Below are 26,616 nucleotides of genomic sequence, written 5' to 3'. Positions count from 1 at the left end.
CTGATTTTAACATCCAATTTCAACATTGCATTACTGTTTTATTTCACAGGACTCCCAACAAAGTTTGATTGTGATTACAAAGGCTGGTTTCAGTGGAGAGAAAAGATGACTGTCTCTCGCAGCAACAACAACAGCAGAGTTTGTAAAACTTTTGTACCCACAGACAGTCAGAGAGGCTTCATTTTGGTTTGGTTTGATGGCCAAGCTGTTACCCCCTTCCAAGAAACTGTATTGGTCCATAAATTGAATTATGTGTCCTTTTAACTTTCTGTTTTGGTAAAAGTAGTCAAACCTATTCACACATTCATCCATCCTCACAAGTAACTTCTTACTGGTGTAGTTTAACTTCTGTTTTCTAGTAATTTGTTTTAAATTCAGACAGTCATGATATGTTTCTGCAGCGGTGGTTTAATCCAATTATTAAGACTTGACTTAAAATCCAAGGTTAGGACCCATGATACTTCATGGCACAATCTATAAGTTTAAAGCTTTGAAAAATTTGGAACCTGATCCGAACCTGGTCCTGCTCCACACCCCGTTTTGATCACAGATCATATTCCCACAAGATATCTCTTTTCTATACTTTTTGACCTGGCTAACAGCACCAAAGCTTGAATGGCAGATCATTTTCTCCAGCTGATTGCTGGAAAAAGAGAGCTTCTTATCTCTGCTTCTTGTCATCTTGTTCCACAGGTGAAGAGGGGTCTTAGGTTTTTATTTCCTGTCCTGTGTAACTGAAGTGTCTCGATGTGTTAGATCCAAAGTGTGGACCAGTGTTAGAATGGTTTGGTTTGTTCTTTTTAAACCATTTAAGAAACATCACTAAGCTCAGGCCTGCTGTGTGGAGTTGTGGGCTAGAGATGAGTGTTCATACCTTCGTTTGATCTTCTATAATGCTCTCTTTACACATCTTAGCAATGCCAACTGCCTACAAATGACTCAAAATGCTACTGCTAACTATCTGACAAAATCATCTGACAGGTCTCATAAAACACTCGTATTTAAGAGCTGCAGAGACTATATGCATTTGTTCGGCCTTTTATGTAGCTGTTTGTATCTAATTTCTGGTACAAACTCTCTGGTTTGCCTCTGACTCTCTTATAGTGAAGCACTCAGAGACATTCTGCATCGTTAGGCTCCCAAGTGTATGAACACACTTCTGTTTGCTTTAACTGACTTTATTTAACCCTTGTAAAGGGAGGTCACCTATCCATATAAGTTATCTTGTATAACTTCGAGTTGCAAAGTCAAAGCTGTAGCAGAGGTCGCCCGGAGGATCAATGGCTGTCATGACCTTCTGCTGGCAGCAATAAATTCATAAGAGGAAGAGGTATTACTGCAAGACCAAGGCAGGTGAGATGTCTGAATGTGTGATGGTGGGAATTGTTCCATTATAATATGACTGATGCATACAGACTGCCTCTGTGTCCTGTGTTAGATCTTAATTCCCTTGACTTAAATTGGAGCGCTGTTTGAAGTGTCACTGCTTAATCAAACCACAGAGAGAAACAAGTTTTCGAATTAATGTGACAACTCATGTGAACTGTGGAAGTAATACACAGCTGTAAAAAAGCAGGTCAGTCTTATTATGGATTTTTGATTCTCAGTTTAGTATCTAGAGACTATAATATCCAACTGAATGTTGATCAGTGCATAAAATAGCATTAACAGTAGGCTTATATAATTTTGTGTCAGTGAATGGATCCATCTTACACATTTTACACAGCCTCCGGGTATAAACAGACAAATTTAAACCTGTTCATACTAGTCTCACCTTCTTTGGCGCAAATATATTGTGCTTGAGTTTCTCCACCAGCTCAGGTCCAGCAGTGGCCCATGTTTGAGAGAACATTTCAGCTTTATCTGGGTTTAGATTAACTGCCTCGAGCTGCTGCTGCAAAGCAGCCGGCTTCACATTATGATACACAGCCTGCAGAGGGGAGAAGATAAGGATGAGAGGTGTAAATGTGTAATGCATAATATTACTAACAACTAGTTCTAGCAGTAGTTTTGCTGCTGTAGCTGATCACTTCTACAGTACTTTTCATTTTGACTATCAACACCCAACGCAACACAGCTACAGAAAAATTTGTAATACAACAGTGACCCCAGCTGGTGAAATGTGCTCACAATGTAATCCACAAAAAGGTACAGAGGCTTCAGGAAATCAGACATTCATTGTCCCTTTCTATCACAGTCTTTTGTTAGAGTGGTGCTCCAGTTAATTAATTAAAAATGTACATAAAATCAAAGGTCACAGTTGTCTGTTGTCCCTTTCTGTAGGTAACAAAGTGTAGACAGAGCTGCAATGATGAACTGGATTGTTTACCGTCTATGAAGTCACCAAGTGTTAAAGCAGCTGATTAAATATCAAATCATTTTTTAATTGAATGAAAGTAAAAATTCTTGGAATTTGATCTTTTTTAAATGTGAATATTTTCTTTCTTTCTGGTTTCTCTGCACTCTGTTACAATTACCAGAACATCTCTAGGGTTGCAGATTAAAAAAAAACAAGCAATTTGATTGCATCCTCTTGGGCTCAGAACAAAAAAATAACCCAATTTCCTCTTTTTCAGAAAACTTTTTATAGACTGAAAAACTATTAGTTGGAAGGAGAGCACCTGCAGAGATTCTCAGAAGATAACTCTCCCTGAGGGTAAAAATAAATGAACAGAAATGTTGTTTTCTGTCTTGAAACAACTCTAAAAATTGGGTCAGAAGCAGATGAAATCTTCGTATGGAATCCTATTCACTTTGTCTTTTGTGTAACATCAAAAAATGTATGGGATTTGTTTATGGAACAAGAGTTTAAGATATGCAAGATATAAAAACAATACAGCAACCTACACATTCACCCCTTTGAAGAAGAATCTGGTTAAAATGAAACTGACAGATGAGCCCTCTAACCTGCTCTAGTATGAAGGCAGCAGTTTCCAGGACTAGATTGAGAGCTTGTTTATCCAATGCAAGAGCAGTCTGAAGTTTTTGCTCCTCTTCTTCACTGAATGTCCGCTCTTCCTGTGAAGACAGAGGTCACAAAGTGTGTAGAAATGAGTAACAATCAAAATCAATACACTGTGACATTTTTGAAGTTATATCAGCTTTTACTGGGGAAAGCTGACAAAGAAAAGCAGAATATGATCATTTTAAAGGATAAAATGATGATTGCTGAATTTTCATTTAGCCAATAATGTTGCTTAACCGTAACTCAATTTGGGCAATAAATGATTCTGAAAGGACTGAACAAGATCACTGTTGGTAGAAGCTTTCCAAACCAGTTTTTTTGATCTACTTAACTTTTTTTCAGTGGACAAACTTTCCTTCAAATTAATGACTGACACCATTTACAGAAAAGCTATGCTAAACCCAGAATGATCATCAGTGCAAGGCATGTGTGCGCATTCATTACAGAGCCTGACTGATGCTCCAGTGACTCATTATGCATGCACCGCTCCATCTAGCTACAGCTTTGCAGTACAAGCCTCAAAAGCCTCTTGTCTTTTGCACAGATCACACTGCAGAGTCTCTGTACCTTCAGATGAAGCTTTTGTATGATGCGAGAGATCAGTCTGGAGAACTTGTTCACATCAATCGCATTGATGAAAGTCACTGCTTCTTTTATGCTGTTGGGAGAGAAGAGTCGACAGTGTTGACGACAGTGGTGTAAGACAAACTCATATCTCTCAGTAGACAGAGAGGTTCAGGGTTCAGTGAACTTCAAAAGGAGTCACTGCAACAAAACTCATGGACAATGAAGACAAAACTGTAACAACATGCAGCATCTGTAAAGATGGAGCTTTTCATCCATCATCTGCAGCAGGTTCAACAGGCTAAATAATAGCACAAAGAGAAAGAGGTGTGAAAGCTACCTTACAGTAATGATGCGAAATGACTTATTTAATAAAGCAAGCAAAATATTCTTCAAAACCATAAATACCACCACTTGTTTGCAATGGTAAGTGGCAGAACTTAAAACTGATTTAGTTATTATTCATTTATTCTATGTTTTCATCCTTTCTTTAGAGAACTGGCCTTAAGTCTGATCCTACATTTGCATCCTTGGACATTATTTGTGTACATTACAAGTGGAAAATAAAAGTCTACTTCGCTAAAACCAAAAGTTGGGTCACCGTGAAACTAAAAGACTCTGACAAGTTGGTATTGTAAAAGTTTGTGGAACCTAAACCATTATCTAAGGTAGAGTAGTTCAATGTCCGTACTGAATGAAAATATGGACCTTGAAAAATGCATCGATGCAAATCAGCGTTAACAAATCTTAAATCGTTTTCCTTCCCCCGTAAATATAGAGACGAAAGGTACACAACCATTGATAAAAGCATGTGCATTAAACACATCGCTTACTTCTATTAAAACTGTATGCCGTGCCTTTTACTCGTACCTTTTCGGATTTGAGGACAACTGTCAAAAAATGAGTAAAATCCGATCATTAACTTCACCTAGTGTAACGTGTTTGCTCATGATCATTAATGCACATTCGCCTTCCCATTATGTTGAGAGTAGCTTCGGGTTTGAAACTCGCATTATTACTGTCTATGAGAATCTGACATAAACGTGCCCACCTTTGTGTTTCTTTAATGATAGAAGTCATCTTTGCCTGTTGCTTTCTTTAAGTGATAGATGGAGGTTTGGACGTCTCAAAGCATCTGCAGCATCTTCACTGTTTTCATTTTCTACTTCCTGGTGTCACGAGACCCATCATGTGACCGTCAGAGCTGCGCGAGAATGCGCATAAGAGCGTAGTAGAGAAAAATCAAACAGTGAAAAAATTTAATAACGTTTGAAAGTGTGCCTCTATGAATTACAGAACTACTCGACAATAGTGAACAATAAATTTAAATGGCAGCAGCTCTCACAATGCAAACGGTTAAACAATGGCTGCGTAAAAGATGCGCACGGTGAAAGCTTGAGCTGCCATGGGAGAGCAGTGCTGAGTAAAAAGAGGATGTATCATTTCTGTCATCGTTTTTTAATTCAAAACATTAAAAAAAAAAAAAAAACGTACCCGCTAGACTCTGTACTTGGATGAGTTCATCAATTCATTTTGTTTTATAACAAAAATATAATTTCTTTTTTTTTTTTTTTACTTGAATCCTCAAGTTTTCATTGACAGAATGCATTGCCAGATCTTGATGTTTTCTTTCATTTCGTTTGTGTTTACTTTAGTTTTGCTTTCAGCAGTTACGTAAAAATGAATAATTAAATAAATGAATAACTAAATAAATAAATAAGAAATTAATAGTTAATTAATAGCTAATTGCTTTCTCACTGTAATAAACATGTCCCAGTCATGGGATGCATCTGTGGAAAAAGTTTTAAGGTTTTTTTCTTAAGAAATATTTGCAAGACATTGTGTAAAAAAAAAAAAAAAGACAGAGAGAGAGAAAGAAGGAAACCTCCTTACCTGTTAGAGCCCTGTCATAAAAAATGTCTAAAGCTTAAAGAATAATAAGTGCACTTCACTTTAAGTATCAAATATAAAAGTACTTACTGGGCAGAAAAATAGTTCCCATATAGAATATAATTTATTGTTCCCTTTGGTAGTTAAATTTGCAGGAATTCACTGTTTAAAAACTGTTGAACCAGGTAAGAGTTTCCTCAACCCAGAATGTTCTTACATATCTTAAAAGCACTATCAAATGATTAAGTAATAACACAATCATCAGTTGCCTCTCACCTAACTCTTCCAAAAGCTCCCCCTTTCAATCTTCATCCAAAGCAATGACTTGCAATGGTGGGCACATCATGTTAGATGCAAAACAAGCACACCATATAGAAGGAACTCAGAAGAAACACAAACACAGCTGCTGAGTTTCGATAGTTTATTATGTTGAAAAATAAGAGAAAAAACGTCATGCACAGATTAAAATTAAGATAATCATTTAATAAGACATGATAAATCATTTAAAAATATTTTGCATACAAACAAGAAAAAAACTGTTTCAGATATATATCCATATTTCTGTCACAGAGCATATCTGCAATATAATAATCTTTATTGTTTGCACTGATTTTACAAACAAGCTTTAATGTATGACTGTCAATACTAAGGCAGACCTGTTCCATTTTGGTACTTGAAATGTTTTCATGCTCTACTCCACTGATCCGTTTAAGACTTGAATAACCAAAAAGCCACGTCTATCCAAGAACTTCATTCCCTGCCTTTTCTTCCTCTGTAAACACTTTCAGTGAAATATTTCAGTTTCAAACTGTCTCAGATCTGCTGTGTAGCAGCTAAACATTAAGGGCCAACCTCCTGTGAGGCAGAGGGAATGTACCAGTGGTAAATAAATACTTTATTTTTCCTTCAAACAGAAAAAACAAACAAATAAAACATTCTTTTTTTAACAGGAAAAACAAAGAGAAAACGCCAGAACAAGGAGTGTCAAAACACACAGTACCTTCAGGAGGTCTTATTTTGAAAAGAGTAAATCATTTGAGGTTTTGGTAAACAGATTGCATCATGGTAAACATTGGCTGACATCTGCAGGATCAGGATCTCTCGCTGCCACTATTTGAAGGAGGGTAAATTTGGCACTTTTATGCTGATGTCACCAATGTTGATGTTTCTGGGCATTTCCGGGAGGTTCATGTTCTTTACAGCTGATACGGCACGAGCAGGCGCTCCTGCAATACCCGCCTACACACACACAAAACACACATGGAAGGTTGATAAGATACAAATTAGTAAATGAGGAAAACATGCTATACATGACACGACATGTAACACTGAGGACTGGACCCACACACACATACACGCACACACACATAGTGCTAAACACAGTACTAGACAGAAAACTGCTGACAAAATGCAAAAGCACTGACAGCTACTAGGACAGACAATATGTGCACATGTACATTCAGATGCCTTCATAGCTTCATATGCACATGCATTATTTGGTTTCAGAATGATTTACAACACAACCAGAGCCAATTATGAATCAATTGTGTGAGGACATACTGAACTAGATCATTCACTTCTTCTGACGTACTGAGCAGTACTGGACATTCATCAAATGGACAAAAGGCAGCATTGCTTGGAAAGTGAACCCACCGGACTCTTGAGAACCGATTTGGGTAAAAGTGTGAGAAGAGAATTGGATAAAGCAAGAAAATGGGTTTGGATGTGAAGACGGAAATGATGTTTGGATAGACAGATTGTGTGCATCAAATTTTAAAGATTTGTCAGCCTAGTGTTAGCAGGATACTACAGGTGATACAGTATCTCTAGTGGGTTGGGTTACTTCTGGAAAGACTGTAGCTATTCTGCATTAATGAATGTTTGTGAGTAGATGAAGAGGAATACTGTGTCGTTTAATCAGCTACAGGGAAATCTATAGATGATATGAGGGGGGGTTGAAGCCAAATAGTACTTAACTATAGTGAAAGGTCTAATCTCAGGGTCATGGGAGGCACTTCACTCTAACACAATGAATCTCAATGTAAAGTTGTAAAGGAATAATTTCATTTTTCAAACATTAATGTAGTTAAGGAACAATGACATGTGTTTTAGTCTCGTGTGGGCAAACATTTGAGAATCACTGCGGTTAGAGATCCCACCAATTGAATCTTAAGCAGAAAGACCCAAAAATGACCAAAAGGCTTAAAACACAGAGTGTGTTCATTAGGGCTGGGACGATGTGCTAGTCTTGCTATTCCATTCTTTTATGATTTTTGGGGGGCAAATTGGATTTAAATTGTGATTCTTGGATATTTACTATTTTTGCTTTTTTAACACCAGACCATCGGAAAAAGTTAAATGATGACGTTAATGCCTACAGACCATATCAGGAGCCATATTTCCCCATAAAATGCACACCACATGAGTCAGAGAGAAACATTTCACCCTCTGCTGGAGAAAAGTGGTAACTTTTTTTCCAGTCCAGTTAATAAACAAAGACCGAAATGAAGAATTTGGGGAAAAAAAGATTTTTTGACAAAAAATATTGATTTTGATATTGTCAAACAAAAAAGTCCCAATATATCGCACTTTGACTTTTTTCTCCCACCCCCAGTGTTCATGGGTTAATCCCTTAGTGAGATGACACCCACAAAGTATGTGAGGAATGTAGATTCATCCACTTTCACAAGGTTATATCAATGGGCCGTTTGTCCTACAGGCATTCCTCCCTCTGCCAGGAATCAAGGAGACTTGTGTCGGATGGACAGATGACTGAGACCGTAAACTGAGGGGAATGCTGATCTAGCACACAGGTCACTCTTCAGGAGTGTGACTCTAGGTTTTTTTCTACCTTTAAAGTGGGGAGCCAAGAGGCCCACAGTGCTGCTTTATTATAGTGGTTTTTTATCAAATGCTAGATGACTAATATATGTACAGAAATAGTAACACCAGCTGCGTAACACACAACAGTGGTTTAAAGCTTGTGCCTGTGTGAGTCAGAGAGCTTATTAAAGGCTGGAGTGGTACCCTGTTTGTTGTCTTTGAGGGATCAGTGAAAAGGAAAAATTGGCTGCACAAACCCTGATCTGTGCAGGAGTTTGTGTTTTATTTATAGTGACATTTCTTATTAGACTTAATATAAGCCACAAACACCTGGTAAGTCTTGAAAAAAAAACTTCTTATTTCAAGATTTTACAGACTGATATGTAGCTAAAATTAGCAGTTGCGCTTGGGCTAGCACAAAGACTGAAAAAGGGTCAACCACTAGTCTGGCTCCATGGAGGCTCACAAGCTGAGGCTGTCATATTGTTTCTTGAGGACACCTGAAACTCCACCACCTGTATGTTCAACGAAGTGACGAGAACGGACGTGGGTTTGAAAGAGAAATGGAATCATTTTTGGGTCTGCCGAAAAAGATCCCTACTGTATGTTAGTGACGTCAGTTTATTATTACATGAAGGGCCGTATGGAGAGACTTGTGGGGGAGGTAAACTTCAATTTAGGTTAGAGTACTTTGTTGTAAATTTAGCAGTACCTGTGTCTACCTGTCCTGCCTGGTAGACTGAAAGATAAACGTCTGTAAAGAGAGAGAGAGAGAGAAGAATGGAAAGAACTAGACAGAGTCAGGAAAAAGAGGAATGAGGAATGTTAAAGCAGATTAAAGTAATTACAGTTTATCTCCACAGAAAAAAAGTGATAGGACCTATCATAGACCACATCTTTTAGCAAAAATGACCTACAGCTTCTCCCACAATTACCTTTATTGCACAAAATAAAGATATAAATCTGGAGGTTTGATGAGAAAGGAGTAACGCCATTAATCAGCCCGGTTGGAAGGAGAACAGGTCATTGCTTGTTCCCCAGAGACGGCCATATAAATGGACAATGTCATAGTGAATTAACATCCGAGTGAAACACACACACACTGCGGTCTAGGGTAGGTCCAAGAGGGAAAGACAGAGCAGCTCTGATGATTATAGAACAGTTAAAGACTCTGCTTACAGGACATCAATCCGAAAAGAAGAATTCTGTCTTGTTAAAAGCACAAAATGCAGATCAGATCATTAGAAAAAGTGTTCTTAGTTATATCTTTAGGTTTAAAAATTCAAAAGTTAAGCAAACAAAAGACGTCAGCCAGATGGAAATCTGATTAAGTTAGTCTTTCACACCTACAAAAACTTACTGTAGTAATTTGCAAGTTAACCCAAAGCCAAGTCAAAAGTGTAATCAAGATTTGTGAATATCTGAGGATAAAAATCCACATTTTAAAAAACAAGTTTGATTCTGAATTGTGTTTGGCTGGCTGGTCTGTGTGATTAAAGCTTTCTGATTAAGAAGATGAATGTTTATCTGCTAGCACAAGCTGTATGAGAAGCAAAGCAATGTCCTTGAGTAAAGCAAATATCTGAGCTCAAAGCTGTTACAAAACATACTCAAAAAAGTGTCAGCGCCAACATTAACAGATTTCAGAAACACATATTTTAATCAGTGTAATCAACATGTTATCATAAATCCTCAAATTCTGCAATCAGAAGGTGATTAAAGGATTTAATGGCCAGTGATGCACTAGACAATGTTACAGCTAATTCTGCATTAAGTGATGACTGTGATTCTGTATTTTATCCTGAGGAACACAGGAGAGGATATGTCAGTCTCAACCTGTGTGGAGAGCAGCACAGCAGTGAGAGGAGAGGCCGAAAAAAGAGCACAAACACTCAAGAGTAGGTAGGGAGCATCCACGAGGTTATCGGAGAGAAGCATGCAGGGTGCAGCATACACACATGCCTGCATACTGTACACAGTACCTCAGAGAGAATGGAGGTAAAATCAAGTCATACATTCATACAGAAAACGTACGGGCTGGGTCAGGCTTACCTCAGACTTCTCCATCTTGTTCTGGGCGTCAACCTGTGTGATGATTTCATTCATGTTGGTCTCCAGGACCATCCCGCCCATCACCATCTCTGCAAGAATGTTGTGCACCTGAGAAAACAAGATATCAAATATGTTTTGCTGTGTTACATTGTGCTTTTAGACCAAGGTGGCTCAGACCTGAAGCCCAGTAGGACCGCAGCAGTCATTGATGTATTTGCAGTAGTATCGTACAGCAAAGTAAGGAGACGACTTGTATATGCTGTGTCGAAACTTTTTCATTCTGGCAAGCTAATCTGGAGAGGTATTTTATTTGATGAAATGATTGGTTTGTATGTTCAAATGTGGAGGAAAATGTTGGCAGCGTGGGAAAAGTACACCATCTCTAAGAAAGATCAACAAGTGGCAGTTAGTAAACCAGTTCCAGTGACATTTCAAGAGGTGTGACAACTGGCAATAAGTCAGAAAGTATAAATCTAAAAGGACAGGGAATGAAGAGCAACAGTGCAACAAAACAAAAAACAATGGTATTTTAATCAGCGGTTAAATGAAATTTTATATTCAACATTCTCCACAATTCTCACAAATGACATTTTTTATTTGCAGACCTGCAGTATGTTAAATTTTTTTAAAGAAATATATAGATATCAGTGAAGATAAAAAAAAAACAATACAAGTCTACAAGTCCATACATTTAAGCAGAATTAAGGACATGAAGCTGCTGATGAAGGTGATATTTCAAACATTTTTCAAATGTTCAGTTCCTGGGCTTATACGTAACAAAGCAATAATGACTGAGCAATTGCTCAACTACAAGTTGTGGGAAGTTGAAACCATTAATTTCACAGGAAGTCACTCTGTGGTCATGTGATACGCATCAAACATGACATGAGGCAAAATGACTCAGACTGTTACAACTGATTTCTTTTCACACAAAAGCCAGCGTGGAGTTCAAACATCTGAACAGAGACATTGATTCATAAACCAGAAATATTTCTTACCTTGTCTACATGGAAAATTAAGTCGAGTTCACAGACATTCTCAAAGCATTTGTCCAGCGTCTCCACAAATACCTTAAAATGGAAAGAATATACTGTTAAAAAACAACACAGACATTAATTGTAGCAGAAAATAAAATTAGCTGTGACTTTTACCTGGATTAAGTCTAAGATTCCTAGTTCACTCTCTGAGGAGTCCACACAGAACACAAAGTAAAGTGTGGCATAGTGTCTGTAGATCAGCTTGTAGTCTGATCCTCCAATCAGCCTGAAACACAAGAGACAAGGAAGCATTACATCCACAGCTGATCTGATGGGATACATTACAAACAAAACCGATGAAGCCCTTGACCTCCATCATTCTCTATCATGACTTGGAACATAAACTTATTTTCAAGATTGATAAATGTTTTCATAGTAAATAAATAAGGTTAATCACTGTGTTGTAAAGACCTTGCATTAAAAAGGCTTCAACCAATACAAATTCAGTGGCTCTCCTAATTTTGAGTAATCAATTGGAGAAAGGTGCGAAAATTACGCAATTTTTAGTTGTATTTAAACATGTGGTTATTGTGCTACAAGTCATTGACTGCCTAAATTCTCAATAAAGGGTAAGTAATACAATATGTTACACCCATGTGGCTTTAGTGTCACATTATTCATGTTGACTGACTGCAGCAAGAGCAAGTGTGTGCAGCGAAGTAAAACAACACCTCAGATTGTTCCTCATTCATGAATGATAAATGAAGAGTTACTATTGATTGTCATTCATAAAATCCCTCTGAGTTTACATTACAATCTGTTACCTACTGGAGTAGTGCATGCTGAATTCAACGGATAAAACTTAAGAAGTGTTAAGATAATAAGTCGACTTACATTCCACCTTCGAGGAAATTACACACGTTCTCATCTCTTTTCGAGACCAAGTGGAAGGTTTCCCTGATGATCTGTTGTTCTGTGTCTTCACTCTGCAGGGCGTGATAGGAAAACAGAGCTGGTTAAACAAAGACATGGGGGTAAATAATGGTATGTTTGTGCACTTAATAGCTTTCAGTGAGCCGTTCCATCACTTCTAGCAGGAGGACTCTGTTGGCAGGTAAATAAAGGGGTTCCCTTTTGGTTCTGCATGAAAAAACATAATGTAAACACTAACCATCCACTTTGTCATGGTGAAACATACACTAGGGCCCACAGGCAGCAGAGGCAGTGATTTCATTGTGTGAGCTAAAGTGAGGCAGGCTTATCTTATTGTCTGCTGATGGATGAGATTCTGTATAAGACCTGAAATATCCCGAGGCCTGCTTTGAAGCTTGTCCATCCTGAAAGACTTTGAGTGGACTTCAATGTCTGCTAAACTAATGGGATGTGATTAGTCATTTTCTGCATCATGTTGGCTTGAAATGCAATCATTCTCATGCATAAATGAAAAATGCATTGAAATCACAGAGAAAACCTTTACAACAACTTGAGGTCTTTTCAAATTTAAATCCTCAGTCAAAAGACAACCACGGTAAAAGTCTTTTTGAATGCAGCTGGGACACTGGGTCAGCCTCACCCCAGGGTTCTAATGTCCTCTCAGGGTGATAACAAGTCAGCAAGCACAAGGACAGAAGAGGCTGTGCGGTATGCAGCTGTCTAGAAGGTTAACTCAGTCATGTGACTTTTGGCATGGGACATGCAGGGTTACTCACAGTTTAATGATACAGAGGTTAAATAAGAGCAAAGACTTTCACTTATTGCAGCATCCTTTAAGCTCATTAGTGAAACGTCTCTGGTGTTGAGGGTTTTTAGTCCACCCTCCTCTTGGCCCATACTGGCCTTCTGAACCTGTAAAGTCTCCAAATCGGTTCAAAGAGCTTCTTACCCTAGTTTCCTTGATGTATTTACTCTGTGTGAATTTGTGTTTGCACATATTCATGTTTCACTCGCCTTTCCCATACATGCTCATACCCACAGCTGCTCTGACTCTCACTCTGAGCCACTCGTCTCGTCCAGCTGTAACTAATACTACAGTGCCTCAGCTCTGCCTCCCCCTCCAAAAATAAATCACAAGATCTGCAAAATGTATTCTCTGTATCACCTCAAACATAATCCTTCATCTTAAAAACACCAAACTAGGACCAACAATCACCTCACTTCGATGAAGTGAACACTAAAGCTAACTTCACAGCCAGCAGCATGTGTGAAACATTATATCCTGCCAGCCAGTAAGCAGACACCTCAGCTTTTAATACAACAGATGGTTAGTCAACAATCCACAAGGCCTTCTTATAATCCAATCATTTTCCGTTTATCCTTCTGGAATACAAATACATGCATGGCCATCTTGATACACAGATGCTGGAGCATGCCATATAACCTGAAATGAACAGTATTAAAAAATCACTGTTTCCCAAAGCTGAATGTTATGTTTTTTCTGTCTGCTGTTTAACCTGAACACTGTCTTATTTGCAGATCTGAAGTATCAACTGGTCAACTGTCAGTTTATACTTCAGTTTTCCTTGCTCTGGCTTCTTATGGGTCAAGCTTTTCTTCTTACTTTGAAAATGAAAATGAGTTGTGTGCTCAACCTAAAGACATCCCCTTTGGTTCCAGGGAATTCTGCCTCGCATTTACGACAAGAAAGGGAGGATTAATGCATGTACTATCAGTTGGCTGGCAAACACTTTGAAGACAAATCTTTGCAAGCCTGAAGGATGGCATCATGCTCTTTATTTGACAGAGAAATGGCTAATAATGCAACATGCTGATCTGTACAGTAAACACACTGGCTATTTCCTCATACTTGAATTGTCAGAAAAAGCTTTTCCTCAACAGCTCTTTCAGGTTGACCCTAACCATGAAGATTTTATCAAAACTGAATGAAAAACAAATCTCAAGAAAAACACACTGATATACTGCCAATTTTCTTTTAGTGAATTTCATACTCAGTATTTTTGAGCATGTTTTCTGTCAAATAAACTGGTTTCATCCTCTCATCCTAAAAAAAGGCAGATATTTAAGTTGTATGTCTGACAGTATGAAAGAGATTGGGATCTTTTTCTCTGTGTATGAAGCACAGCTGACACATGAGCTCTTTCTTTAATGCAACAACTGTGGCTGCTTCCTTGTAACACAAGAGCTTAACAGTGCATGACTTCGCACATGTATGCAAACATGGTATTGAATTGATCGGCTCAGAATCAGGCTAATTGTTACCAATGACTAATCCCTGCTGTACAACACAGAACAGGGAGCACATCAGTGGCACACCAGTCCTCCAACCTCACTGAGGTTTTCTCACAGCTTTCATTCATGACGACTCTGACTGTGACAACATATATATTCTTATGTTATAGTTTCACAATCATTTGAGATTAACGATTAACTGTGAGTTTATTCAGTGCCTACCCATGTTCTCTGAATACACTTTTCAGTTGATGAACTAGTTTCACCCCTTCAGTTAATTAATTTGGTTGCTTCTTGGTTAGGACACCTTGCTATTGTATTATTAAAGAAGGGGCATGCAGCCAACCTTGAGATATAAATCCAATTATGAGAACAAGCGAACACAGCTTGCACAGCAGATGTTACATAACCTCTACCTGGACGGAGTCTTTTTTTTGGGGGGGGGGGGTTTTCCACCAGAAAAGGGAAGTGAACGATATCAGAAGTTAGTGACAATAACGCCAATCGAAGCAGTGAATGGTCGGAGTGAGCACGAGCTTCTCACAAGGGCGTCATTAAAGTCATGTGACACAAACAGAGTGAACTCACTTGCATTACATTCATTAGCACAGCTGGATTTGACCTGGCAGCTGAAGAAAACCGGGTTCAAACCGTGCCCATACAGGCTCTGCTGTAAACATGATAGCCTGGCTTCGGCTTGCACACGTTTAATTATTCATATTTTTTAAAAAAAAGGGCAGCAGGCTGACATCGTACACACAACGAACAGCGAGAAACAACAGCACAGCACTGTAAAGTACACACACGCCCTCCCATTCAAACAGTTTGCAACAACATTTCGTTCATGCAATCTAGAGAAGAGCTACATTTTATTACCTGCAAGAGAAAACATAAAAGAAAGTATCTCTTTAAGGTTTAGCTATTAAAAAAATCTCATGTACCTTTAAATTTTGGCCTTTCACTTCTACAGAAACATTAGCTGAAGTTGAAATGTGTAGATAATAGCACTCAAATTCTCGTTACTCACATAATGTTCGTAGAATTTAGACAGCCTCGGTTTCCCATGGTTGTTGAATATTAAAATGGCTTTAATCATGATTGTAGCTGAACGGAGGGAGGCGGGGTGGGAAACAATGGGTTCAGTCCGTCACAGACTGTAGTCCAGTAACTCCCGTGGACCCAGACCCAGTCGGGACCTGGGTTAAATCCCGCGTCTCGTTATAAGGTTGTTGCGGTATAGCTTGGAGCTACACGCTGCTACTCCTCCATCGTCTCTTTACGGAAATATTTCCACGTCAAAGGGACCAGTCATGCTCTCCTCCTCCTCCCCCTGCTCCTCCTGTCGCTACAGCAGCCGCGAGGGCTCAAAACTCAACCATCCACTTCTTTGACTGTTTTTGAAGGTGACAACCTAAATATATGTGCAGTTTCATCAGACCCAAAATTATATTCATAATACCAAAGACTCTCTCTGATAATTAGAAGCTGAGGCACATTTTTTTTTCTTTTAAGGATGATTTCACTTGGAAAAAAATAGCCATGCGGTTTCACTTCCTATTTCGAGCTACATTTCAAAGTAAGGGGAAAATAATTATCTTTTATAATATCAAACTCATTAGCTAAATTTTAAAAATTCATATCCTGTGAGGGCATGCTTATATATTCTTTCTGAAACTACTAAATACATCATTTTTTATTTATATATTTTTGTTTTTTCTATTTATATCTTTTTTTCTTATATATATATATATATATATATATATATATATATATATATATATATATATATATATATACATATATATATATATATATATATATATATATATATATATATATATATATATATATATATATATATATATATATATATATATATGCAATACAAAGTGCTTCACATGAGAAATAGAAAATAAAATTATAAGTGGAATAAAAAGCAGAAATTGCATAATTACATAAAATGAAAACACAAGACCCCCACAACCCCCCACCCCCAAACCATATTCAACATACTCACTCATTTACTTAAACACATGAAAACATGAAAAGGAAATTCTGACAGAGAGCAGAATAAGAGGACTGAGGAAACGCCATCTTGTATTAAAAATGAGGAAACACAGGCGCTAAAAGTAATATGATACTTGAAAATACTCGAATATACTAGAGGGTAAGATAAATAAATGAGTACATAAGTAATACGTAAAATAAAAAATAAAAATCTGACTGAAATGTAGTAATAGAACAAAATAAAAGGGTTAAAATAAGTTACTTATAACATAAAATAATATAAATACAATCAGCTAAAAGTGAGATTAAAGAGGTAGGTCTTGAGTCTGCCTTTAAAAATATGAACAGAAGGTGCTGCTCTCAGGTCCTCAGGTAAACTGTTCCACAGACGGGGCCGTAATAACAAAAAGAAGCTTCCCCATATGTTTTAGTCTTTATTCTGGGAACAGCTAAAAGACCCCTGCCTAAGGACCTGAGGGATCTACATGGTTCATATGGTAAAAGCAAATCAGATAAATATGCAGGAGCAAGACTGTTAAGAGCTTTAAAAATTAATAAAAGAACCTATGTATTGAAGAAACATCCTCAATCCGTTGAACTTGATTTTGGCTCTCTCATTTTAATGTCTATTTCTGAATTTGTTCTGTGCTGCTGCAACTCTAGAGTTATAAGTTGTGATCACCTGATTTCAAGTCAAGATCTCAAGAAAACAGAGCACTTTAATGTGTTGTTTGTTACATGTTAGATTGTTCTTGATAACATTCTCAGTATTTAATGCTTTTCATTCACTTGACCCTGCTCTTGTTCTACAGGATCTTTTAACCAAGAACTTCAATAATAATAATAATAATAATAATAATAATAATAATAATAATAATAATAATAATAATAATAATAAAATCAAAACACACATAATCATACATTCTTTTAATGTTCAATTTCACTGTAACTGCTTCACCAAAACTTGATTAAGGGGAAAGAGAAAGTCTGCAGCCAGAATAAAGAAATAGACTCCCAGTTCTTGACGACTAGTTTTGAAACATTAACAGTACAACTAGTTTCATAAATAATAACATTACACAAATAGCTGTTGCTAACACTTGACATCTCCATAAAATTGCCTAAAGGAAGAGTAGCAACTTTAATTACTTTTGTTTCTATGCATCTTCAAATGTGAACCTTTATATTTTAAGATGTATAAGAACAAAATAGGAAAAAGTTGTGAACCATTCTTTTTGCTGTTTTTGTAAAGAGATTTTCTGTAACTCTTTGGTTCAAACCACAGCTTTAGCCACAAGGTGGAGCAACAATTCATCTGGCGTTGATGATGTGGCAGCTCAGACAAAAACATACCAAGACCTCTGATGTAAGAAACATTTTCCACTTTTCAATGCTCTCACCCTCAACCTTTTGCCCTCACCAAACCTGAAGTTCTGAACTTCTCTCTCAGCCAGAGAGAACTTCCAGCAGAGAGACGGGAACATGTTGGAGAGCTAGAGACATGTTCAGAGTTAAGCTAACCTAACCTGTTGTATCCAGTGATATTTAACATATTTAAATTGTCTGAATATTACTGGATAGTATATCTGAGAGGGTGTGAAATGTGCTGTTCCAGTCAATCTTCCACAAAGTTGCAGTGGAGTTGAGTTGTTACCCAACCCTGTTTAGGCGCATGCATACCTAACTTAAACTTCATTTAAAAACATTTATTGACAAGAATTGTCTTTTTCTGTGTGAGAAATGAGTGTATGTAATGAGTGTACTTAAGTGATTTTTTTATGTATTTCTTTGAATGATTTACCCAAAATGAGTGTGATCAGAGCCACACCATTGAACAACAATGTCAGGAACTTATGAATACAATCTTCATGTGATATCATGACCATTGGTGCATCCCCGCTTGTTTCTGTTGTGAATCAGTGTCTGAAATCCTTGTATAGGGGTGATTTTTTTAAGCACATGTTGCACACATTTGCACAGCAGGTGAAACAACGGAGCATTTTTCGATGTCCTTCCTCATATTTTGTCAGCAGAGGTACAATTAAGGAGGTGATGCAGGTTTTTTTCTGCCTACATCCATTAATCATTCCAGGCAATACAGGATGCTCTAACAGTCTGTGCAATAGGCTGTTTTGCTGCTGTGCGGAAGGTGTTTATGTACATGTGGAAATTATTACAGGAGTAAATTGTTGTTTTGTATGATGTTATGTGTTTTTCTAATGGGTACGGTTTTGATTCCCTGAGTGACTTCAGGACAGAGTCCAAAACAAATTTCCCTTAAAGATTGTTACTTATCATTTCACTCCTATCTTATCGTTTTCAGTTTCTTATCTAGCTGTGTAACTGAAGCACTTTTCCATGAAAGCATTGATCACACCCACATTGTTTATATGATGATCTGTCATTAAGTTATTTAGTGTTGTTTGACAAAGAAACAACTTGCTGCTTTACTAAAGCAAGTAACCCATAACTAATCTGCAGTATAGTTACAGTTTGTTAGCTTTCAAGTGTTTTTCAGTATCTTTGCCCCTTTTATAAAGAGCATGTGAGTATTTATAAAACTGTTCTGTCAGAACATATATAATGTGTTTTTTTTTTATGTTTTGTTGACAAACCCCCAAAATAATCTGTATTAAACATTTCACAAAACAACTTCTAATGGCAATTAGTTTTTTTTCCCCTGTATTTTCCTGTTCCATCCCCACTTCACACCTTCCACAGTGTTTGTTGATGGCTGAATTTGTGAGAAGAGGGCTCACAGAAAGACTCTGCACAGCTATTGTTGGACAAAATGCCTCAGAGAGAAAGAGAGAGGAAAAGGGGGAGGATGTGTTTGTGACAACGTGGTGGAATTGGACTCAAAGAGGATTAGTCCAAGTACTTAATGTGTGACAAGGATGCATAATTATGAAAGAAAAATGCAAAAGAAAAAAAACACCACCGTCATATTCTCGTCAGAGAGTTAATGAGGTGATATAAGCAACATATCTCTATACTACTGGTATGAACTTGTGAAAAAGTTAATTGAAATTAGACTACATGCTGTGGGCGTTCACCTTCTCCAGTAATGGTACAGTCCAGCACCAGCTCGCCCCCAAATTGCGGCGCTAGCCTATAAAAAAGTAACCGTGTGCACAAAGTTGGACAGAGAAACCTGTTGTTTAAACGTGAAGAGAAAAATATCAGGGGAAAAAAGCAAGAGAAAGATGGAGCAAACCGAGGTGGTGAAGCCAGAAACTCTGGACGACTTAATCAGAATTCTGCACAAAATCTTTGAGAGTGACTGCATCAATGTTGAGGAGGTGCAAGATATAATGGAAGCATATGAGAGCAAGCCGCAGGAATGGATGAAATATGCAAAGTTTGACCAGTACAGGTAAGAAAATACACATTATTGCCCAAGAAATCCAGCTGACTAGATACTAGTCATGTATTACCTATTTATTATGCTAATGCACTTTGAACTTTTTTACTTTAGCCGTGTCTTTTGTCTATTGTGTTTTTTTTCTTCTAGCCCATAAATATGTCTACGAAACATAGTTTTAATTGTATTAAACGTGTTTGAATATAACAGCAGGTGTTTTATTAGTGCAAAAGAAGATGCTTAAAGGTGTTCAAGAATGCTGGATAGGTTCTTTAAAAAGAAAAAAAAAAGGCTTTTTTTTGTCGGCTAAAAATCTTTCAAAAAAAATAATAATAATAATAATCTGCCTTTATAAGCTTTGTTCCAAAATTTTGGGGAGGAAATATAGTTGTTGCGGTGGCGTCACAGAATGGCTTTTTTTTCTTAACATGTAATTAGACTGATAAAAAAAAAAGTGGCACATTCGCATGTCTTCAACGACACTGTCTCTATTTTTTTTTTTTTTTTCATTCATTTCAGCTTTTTAAAGGCCGCTTTTGTCTCGAGCACATAACCTCAGATCAACAAGACACTTCGCAATGTTTATCTCACTTCAAAATATGACCCCCTATTCAAAACATGTTCAATGGCTCCCGTGTGTTTTGATTAGTCAGGGGTCAGTGGAGGGAGGGTGACAGATTCATCCAATCAACACCGAGCTCGGACACACACCCGCTGATTCCTGCAGGGATGGGCGCGCGTGGAGGGATGTGCAGCTGTATCAAAAACATTGAGACTGATGGGGGAATGATAATTAAAGACATTTAAGCAAAACAAAAAAAACAAAAAAACATTTGAATTTGTAGCTTTCAACGTACATTTTACAGTATCTGTTAAAAACGAAGCATCATCATCTAATTTTCCTTTTTAGATTTTTTTTTCTTTTTAAGGAGGAGTAGTAAATAACAAGTATGGCCTAGGGCTAAAACATAACAAAAGCCTAAAGTGAGGAAAAGTTTTCAATGTTTTGATTTTTCCTTTTCACAGACAGTTGGTGGAAGACAATAACTTATTCTGTCGAATAATAATTGCCAGACATTGAAATCAAAGAAAACATTTTTACTACTTGTGTCATTTAGGTTCACCCTTAAATGCTTCAAGCAGTCCCACTCCTCAGGATGAATTTAAAAGTTCTAAGTCTGACACATATGTTGCACTAAGTGTCCCTGTTTGATCAACATTCTGCACTCTGTGTCCCTGTTTCATCAACAAATTGTCCTCTTCTGAAGGTATACGAGGAACTTGGTTGATGAAGGAAACGGAAAGTTCAATCTGATGATTCTGTGCTGGGGAGAAGGACACGGCAGGTATGATGCCCAATTACACAATAACAATTTATGAGGCTTGCTTTGATTTAGTGTAACAACCACAATATTTATAAACTTTTTTTCCTATATTAAGTTTGTAAAGTCTCAGAAACCAAACCTCAGCAGAAGCTATAATGAAAAATAAAACAAACACGAACAGATTTACCAACAGATTGGTTAAAGTGTGATTAGTTTCTTTGATTAAATATTAACTTGTCTTAATACCAGCCAGAGATTCTTTTGGCACATTCGTCAAGTGATGTTCTTTGGCAATTGTTGAAATAGGTGGATGTAGCAATGATAAGAGAGTTCAATGTTCTACAGAAAAAGATTGTGTAAACACCTAAACCAGTAAAGTTTTAATGGTTGGAATAGTTTGATCCTAACTAAAAGTGTAAGTGAAACTGCAGTAGCAATTTGTTAAAGCTCAGAAAAATCAGATCATGCATTAACCTTGTATCTTTCAGCCTACATGAACATGCAGAGGTTTCATAACACAAAAAAGAAGAGCAACTGTTTCATTTTTTTTCCATAACAGGCCAAGTTTTTTATGTTATCTTTGTTCCTTGGTATATTAAGAGGACATATTCTGACATTACATTTTGAATCTACCTTACAATTTGCAGTAGCATCCACGACCACACAAACTCGCATTGTTTCATGAAGATGCTGCAGGGTCAGCTGAAGGAGACGCTGTTTGCCTGGCCTGACAGTAAATCACACGGAGACATGGTGCAGAAGTCACAGAGAATCCTCCAAGAAAACAAGGTCGCTTACATAAATGGTGAGAAACCCAGCTCTGTGGTGGTTCTTTTGCTTCGTTTTTTATTACAGTGGAGCAGCAACGCGTCCTCAGTAATGACATCACTCAGTTCTGTAAGAGTCTTCTGCTGTGTACGTGGGCAAGTTGTGAAAGTAATTTTCATATGGTAAAACATTAACATTAACGTGACTAAAGCATCCAAAATCATCATGTTTCCTCAATAAGATAAAGGTAAAGGTAACATGTTTTACAGGTCTGGCCCCATGTGTTTATGGCTTTATTCAAAAGTCTGCTGTCCTGTTATTTTCTACAGTGCAGTTTCCAACCTCTGCAGTTATGTAATGTCAGTCTGGTCTCAGAGGAGTTAACAGCCAGTTGCAACTTTCCAATGAATAGTTTTTAGGTCTCTTTCCAGATCTCTGCTGACTTAGTGTTTCCCCAAAGCCAACAGAGCCCTGATGTGATGTTTGCTCTGACTTGTGGGTTACAGCACTGCCAGTAACTCCCCATGAGCCTCATTTCACAGCAGTCCAATAGTGCTCACTTTTTCTAAATGCATGTTTTTGCACATTTCAGACTCCCTGGGCCTGCATCGTGTGGAAAATGTCAGCCACACAGAGTGTGCAGTCAGTTTGCACCTGTACAGCCCCCCTTTCCAAAGCTGCCAGACCTTTGACCAGAGAACAGGCCACAGGAACACCGTCAAGATGACCTTCTGGAGCAAATATGGAGAGAGGACTCCATTTGTAAGAGAATTTTTACTGCTTCAGCACATTCATATTCACTGAAAATCAATAGAGAGCAGGGAAAGAAAAACTTAAAAATTAGCCCTCGTGCCCGTAATGTCTGCTCTATGTGTTTGCATTAAAGTGAACTTTTGGGAGAGCAAAAACAAGCCAGTCTACACATTAGATCAGGAAAACATAACCACAAAGCTCTCTAAATATAGTTGTTTTGTCAGTGTTCCCACTCAGAAGTATAACTACAAACAGTTAACTGAACGTGCAGACTTCTTTTGGCCAGGAAGCGGCAAGTTTTTATAGCCTTGGTTCCCTCATTACCCTTAGACCACAAGCAGTTAAAGCAGAACCCCTGGAGGAACTTAATAGAAAGTTTCCATTTCAAACTAATAACAAATGTGACCGCTTGTTGAACAAAAATGCTACTTGTGTTGTGAATTAAACACGTGAGAGCAGTCCACCTATAGTTTTTTTGTTGTTTACGTTGTGTTTTTTTTGGCACATCCTGTAGACAAAGTTGCACCTCTTATCTGTTGTCTAATTTTGTCCTGTACATATAGACGAAGTGTTTTCTGACTCAAATATATCCTGCTGTCCGCTAACTTTCAAATATAACATTGTCTGTGAATCTGTGCACTTGGTGGCAGTGGTTACAGACTGTAAAAATAACTTTTACAAACAATGAGCTATATTCACAAAGCTCTTGTTAGCTTTGTCTGTCATAGAGGCATCCGAAATAGTTTCAGTTTGTCAGAAAGATATCTAAAACTCCTCTCAGGTACTTTAAAGGAGACTATAATGTGCTGTACCGGTAAGAGCAGATAGCAGACATGATAGGAATTACATAATAGGTTGATATGTTAAACAACAAGAGCACCGCAAGCATGAGAGCTCCGTATGCTTTCCCTGCGGTCTTATCTGATATCTACGTGTTGTAAAAGCATACCTTGACTATAACACTGTCAGGTTAGAGCGTCAGATTGCAACACAAACAGAGATAAGATAATAGGAGAACATTAATGTGAGTCCACAATGAACCTAACCCAGACAACAGCCTAATCTTTAACAATTACTTTGTCTGACGCAGTTTCTTTGGGTGAATGGTTGATAGGGAGTTTTATGAAGTTTGCTCCTTTTAAGTCTTAAACAGCTCGAAATTACCAGTGTTAACTTGTGGACAGGGCTATTTTAGAGTGTATTTGTATAACTTTAGTGATTATGAACTAAACCCAAAGTCTAACTTTTTCTTCTTTCTACTCTTTTCCAAGGAAAGTACAATTTCACAAGAGAACAACTAATGGTCACCAAAGGAGGCTCCAGGTGATGAAGACGGTTGCATTTAAATGACAATATTGTGAAATTGATTCAAGGGAAACTGCTGAGGGAAGCGAAATGTGGACCTACTATGACTAAGCACCCATTTTAAAAATCAGGAACGGGCCAGTTCAAAAGGACAACCCAGTAATTAGAATGGCTTTATCGCTGCCCAGTGTGAGCTTGGCAAATACTGATGAGCACAGGACGAATGCATGAATAGGCTTGGACATGGATTGAATCTGCCTTTTGTTTGCTGGGCCTGAGGAGACCCTTTCCCAATAACAACATTCCTCTCTCTCCACGACCTGTGTAACCACACTTTTGTAAAGTTATGGCCTATAGTCAAAGACTAGAGCTTCATCATACAAAAAAGAGGAGAATGCTGCTCTTTTAGTGTTTCTCTTAAATTGTATATTTCACAAAAAGAACAGTTCTGCAATCAACAGTTTGTTATCAGTGGAGCACTTTTTAAGTTGTACTTACTGTCGATTTATACCACTCAAATTTGTCTTAACATCTGTTGAAAATTGTGAAGGAATGTGACAATGTTTGTATAATCTAATTAAAGAGACGTTTGTTCCATTTTCGTTTGGAAAAAGAAATGTAAAGCTTTAGAGTTGTGTTGTTTTTAAAAGTGCGATGGTTGTAATTTATTTGCAGGTTTTTCTGTTCATGGTGGGAGTGTTTAAATTTAAAAGCCGCCATTTTCCTCCTAAATGTGTTCATATGCGGGTTTTAACCACAGGAGTCGAATGGAGGGACTGTTTTTTATGATATTAAAACCATACTTGTAGGTACCTTTTCTCAGGATTTTGGCATATTTTAATTGTAGCTGTATTTACATAGTGTGTAGTTCTTTCAGCAGAGCACTTCTCGTAGCACTGTCAACAACATGCATGCTTTCTGTGATGCAGTAAACAATAAAACGGGCCATAACTGTAGACCATTAAACACCATCTTCCTTTCACAAAACTTAACGTTGTGCTGTCTTCACTTTTATGTTGTGCATTTTTGGAATGATTGTGAAAAGTTGGGTGGTAACTCTACTTCTTATTACTTTTTAAATCTTATTTACTCATTACACTTCATTGAAACTGAATGAATGTTAGCTAATAGCTCCTAATGCTTCATTCATAGTCACATCAAAGTTCTGTGCCATAATTATGGAAGAACAGCCATTCACTCAGCTTTCTTCAGTGTCAGCTCATTGCAAGCAACTTTTTCCCTCTGTACTTAAATATGCCAGAAATAATGATCTTTTATAACCTTGACCATCAATAGATAATGCTACTAGTACACTGATAATAGTATTAAAGGACGAGATATCCCTCTGGTGTACGTGCTCTGTTGGCATCTCAGTTGGCAAGAAAACACCTTTGCCAACTATCACAGTGTTTGTGCAATACTGAGTATTTTATCTAAAGAGTGGGGCACTTTTTTCTCTGAGAATTTCAAGGTCAGAGTAAATGACTTAGAAACTGAATGATGAGACAAGAAAATTGGTAGGTGTACCTGTTTCAATGTTTATTAATCTATAGCGTGGAGTGCACTTGTGTAGCACTTTTTGTAGACTTCCAATGACTTAAAGAGCTTTTCCTCTATATGTCCCATTTACTCCTACACACACTTTTATACACTGATCTCACGCAACATGAGTGCTACAGGAGCCAGCAGCAAACTTTTCCATTCAGTTATGAGGTAAACACTTGTGCTATTTGTTCAGTATTTATAGATATTAACTGTTGAAGTTTACAGTTTTATCTTTTGTCCCATTTAGGCTGTTCATTTCATGTGACACAAGAATAAAAAATGTTGGTGAAGTCTAAGTTGTAAGTGAAATTGGATTTGTTGAAAACAGATGTACTTGGAAAGTCAGTCAAAGTTGTTTCTCATTAGATTTTAGGGATCAATGTTTTAAACAAAAAAGAAGCTTCAACGCTCCCAAACTGAACACTGTGTTGTGTATTATTCAATAAAATCTACTAATGTCCTATTTTTCTGAGATTGATCCTGTTCTTCAGTGGTCAAACAAAAACCTGCGTCATTTATCTGTTATCATTATTTGCCTTTGTTGAAAGCACTTTGTATATGGTTGTGGACAGTTTGCTCTCATGACGTTTCCTCTGTTCCAGGTCAACCACAGGATGGCCTACAGCCAGTGTTATGTAATAATTAAACTACTGCTTTAATGATGGAGGCAGCTGTTTTATGATATGACTACCTCTCATAAGGTCAGACCAGAGATCACAAGGAAGTCTATCAAGTTATTAACCTCTCAATAAAGCATTAAAAACACAGTCAGAACATTGTTTTTTTGATTCATTGGCAGGTTGGACGTAGAGGACATTGAGCTTCCTGCTGAGCAGAGTCAACTGATTAAGACTTGTGTGTGCAATCATTCTCCCTCAACTAGATTGCTCCTAAATAGCCTGAACTAATTTTCAGTTGTAAAGCCTTCAAAGCATAGCTGTTAACGCACAGATTTAATGCTAATTTTAATGCTCTGCATTGTCTATCTGGTAGCTTCATTGAAGCATTAAAAATCATTTAGGGTAAGTTTTATACTTCTCTCACGCCAATGTCTCACTCTCAGTCTCAAACGTCTGATATTAGCTACTTTCT

General features: G+C 37.5%; 3 protein-coding genes across 4 annotated transcripts in view; 1 reads left to right on the top strand and 2 right to left on the bottom strand.

Annotated features, from left to right (window-relative positions):
• The window catches only part of commd10 (COMM domain containing 10), a 78,246-nt gene extending 73,528 nt beyond the window's left edge, over nucleotides 1-4,718 (bottom strand). The window contains exons 1-4 of the mRNA XM_074670776.1: nucleotides 4,581-4,718; nucleotides 3,533-3,623; nucleotides 2,908-3,018; nucleotides 1,775-1,930 (exon numbers count right to left, since the gene is read on the bottom strand). Of these exons, the coding sequence (XP_074526877.1) occupies nucleotides 1,775-1,930; nucleotides 2,908-3,018; nucleotides 3,533-3,623; nucleotides 4,581-4,609 (387 nt within the window). The 5' untranslated portion in view covers nucleotides 4,610-4,718. The remainder of the gene's footprint in view (nucleotides 1-1,774; nucleotides 1,931-2,907; nucleotides 3,019-3,532; nucleotides 3,624-4,580) is intronic.
• A 1,130-nt stretch (nucleotides 4,719-5,848) lies between these two features.
• ap3s1 (adaptor related protein complex 3 subunit sigma 1) lies at nucleotides 5,849-15,813 on the bottom strand. Of its 2 annotated transcripts, XM_074671048.1 has the most exons (7): nucleotides 15,485-15,813; nucleotides 12,166-12,257; nucleotides 11,446-11,557; nucleotides 11,293-11,364; nucleotides 10,295-10,402; nucleotides 8,955-8,996; nucleotides 6,520-6,658 (listed from the first exon to the last, which is right to left on the bottom strand). In XM_074671048.1, the coding sequence occupies exons 1-6, from the start codon at nucleotides 15,551-15,553 to the stop codon at nucleotides 8,961-8,963; spliced, it is 489 nt and encodes a 162-aa protein (XP_074527149.1). In that variant the 5' UTR covers nucleotides 15,554-15,813; the 3' UTR covers nucleotides 6,520-6,658; nucleotides 8,955-8,960. The 2 variants fall into 2 exon arrangements, with proteins under 2 accessions (XP_074527148.1, XP_074527149.1); XM_074671047.1 differs by lacking the exon at nucleotides 8,955-8,996 and having other exon boundaries at nucleotides 5,849-6,658.
• Nucleotides 15,814-19,572: 3,759 nt separating this feature from the next.
• Nucleotides 19,573-26,035, top strand: cdo1 (cysteine dioxygenase, type I). The gene is made up of 5 exons (XM_074670412.1): nucleotides 19,573-19,840; nucleotides 21,097-21,174; nucleotides 21,801-21,958; nucleotides 22,514-22,683; nucleotides 23,946-26,035. The coding sequence occupies exons 1-5, from the start codon at nucleotides 19,671-19,673 to the stop codon at nucleotides 23,973-23,975; spliced, it is 606 nt and encodes a 201-aa protein (XP_074526513.1). The 5' UTR covers nucleotides 19,573-19,670; the 3' UTR covers nucleotides 23,976-26,035.
• The last annotated feature ends 581 nt before the right edge of the window (nucleotides 26,036-26,616 follow it).

This window comes from Halichoeres trimaculatus, unplaced genomic scaffold (genome assembly GCF_033239565.1).
Source record: "Halichoeres trimaculatus isolate MK-OKI-2021-1 unplaced genomic scaffold, fHalTri1.1 fHalTri1_scaffold_5, whole genome shotgun sequence".
Taxonomy (NCBI): Eukaryota; Metazoa; Chordata; class Actinopteri; order Labriformes; family Labridae; genus Halichoeres; species Halichoeres trimaculatus.
The sequence above is the reverse complement of the archived record's forward strand: the minus strand, read 5'-3'. Positions and strand labels throughout refer to the sequence as shown.

Bases quoted from the DNA above. Each gene is read 5' to 3' on its own strand.
- ap3s1 (XM_074671047.1), bottom strand. From the start codon at position 15,553: ATGATTAAAGCCATTTTAATATTCAACAACCATGGGAAACCGAGGCTG. The intron at 12,258-15,484 runs GTGAGTAACGAG...CACGCCCTGCAG, and splicing joins CTAAATTCTACGAACATTAT to AGTGAAGACACAGAACAACA. The intron at 11,365-11,445 runs GTAAAAGTCACA...TTCCATTTTAAG, and splicing joins GAATCTTAGACTTAATCCAG to GTATTTGTGGAGACGCTGGA.
- cdo1 (XM_074670412.1), top strand. From the start codon at position 19,671: ATGGAGCAAACCGAGGTGGTGAAGCCAGAAACTCTGGACGACTTAATC. The intron at 21,175-21,800 runs GTATGATGCCCA...TACAATTTGCAG, and splicing joins TGGGGAGAAGGACACGGCAG to TAGCATCCACGACCACACAA. The intron at 22,684-23,945 runs GTAAGAGAATTT...CTCTTTTCCAAG, and splicing joins ATGGAGAGAGGACTCCATTT to GAAAGTACAATTTCACAAGA.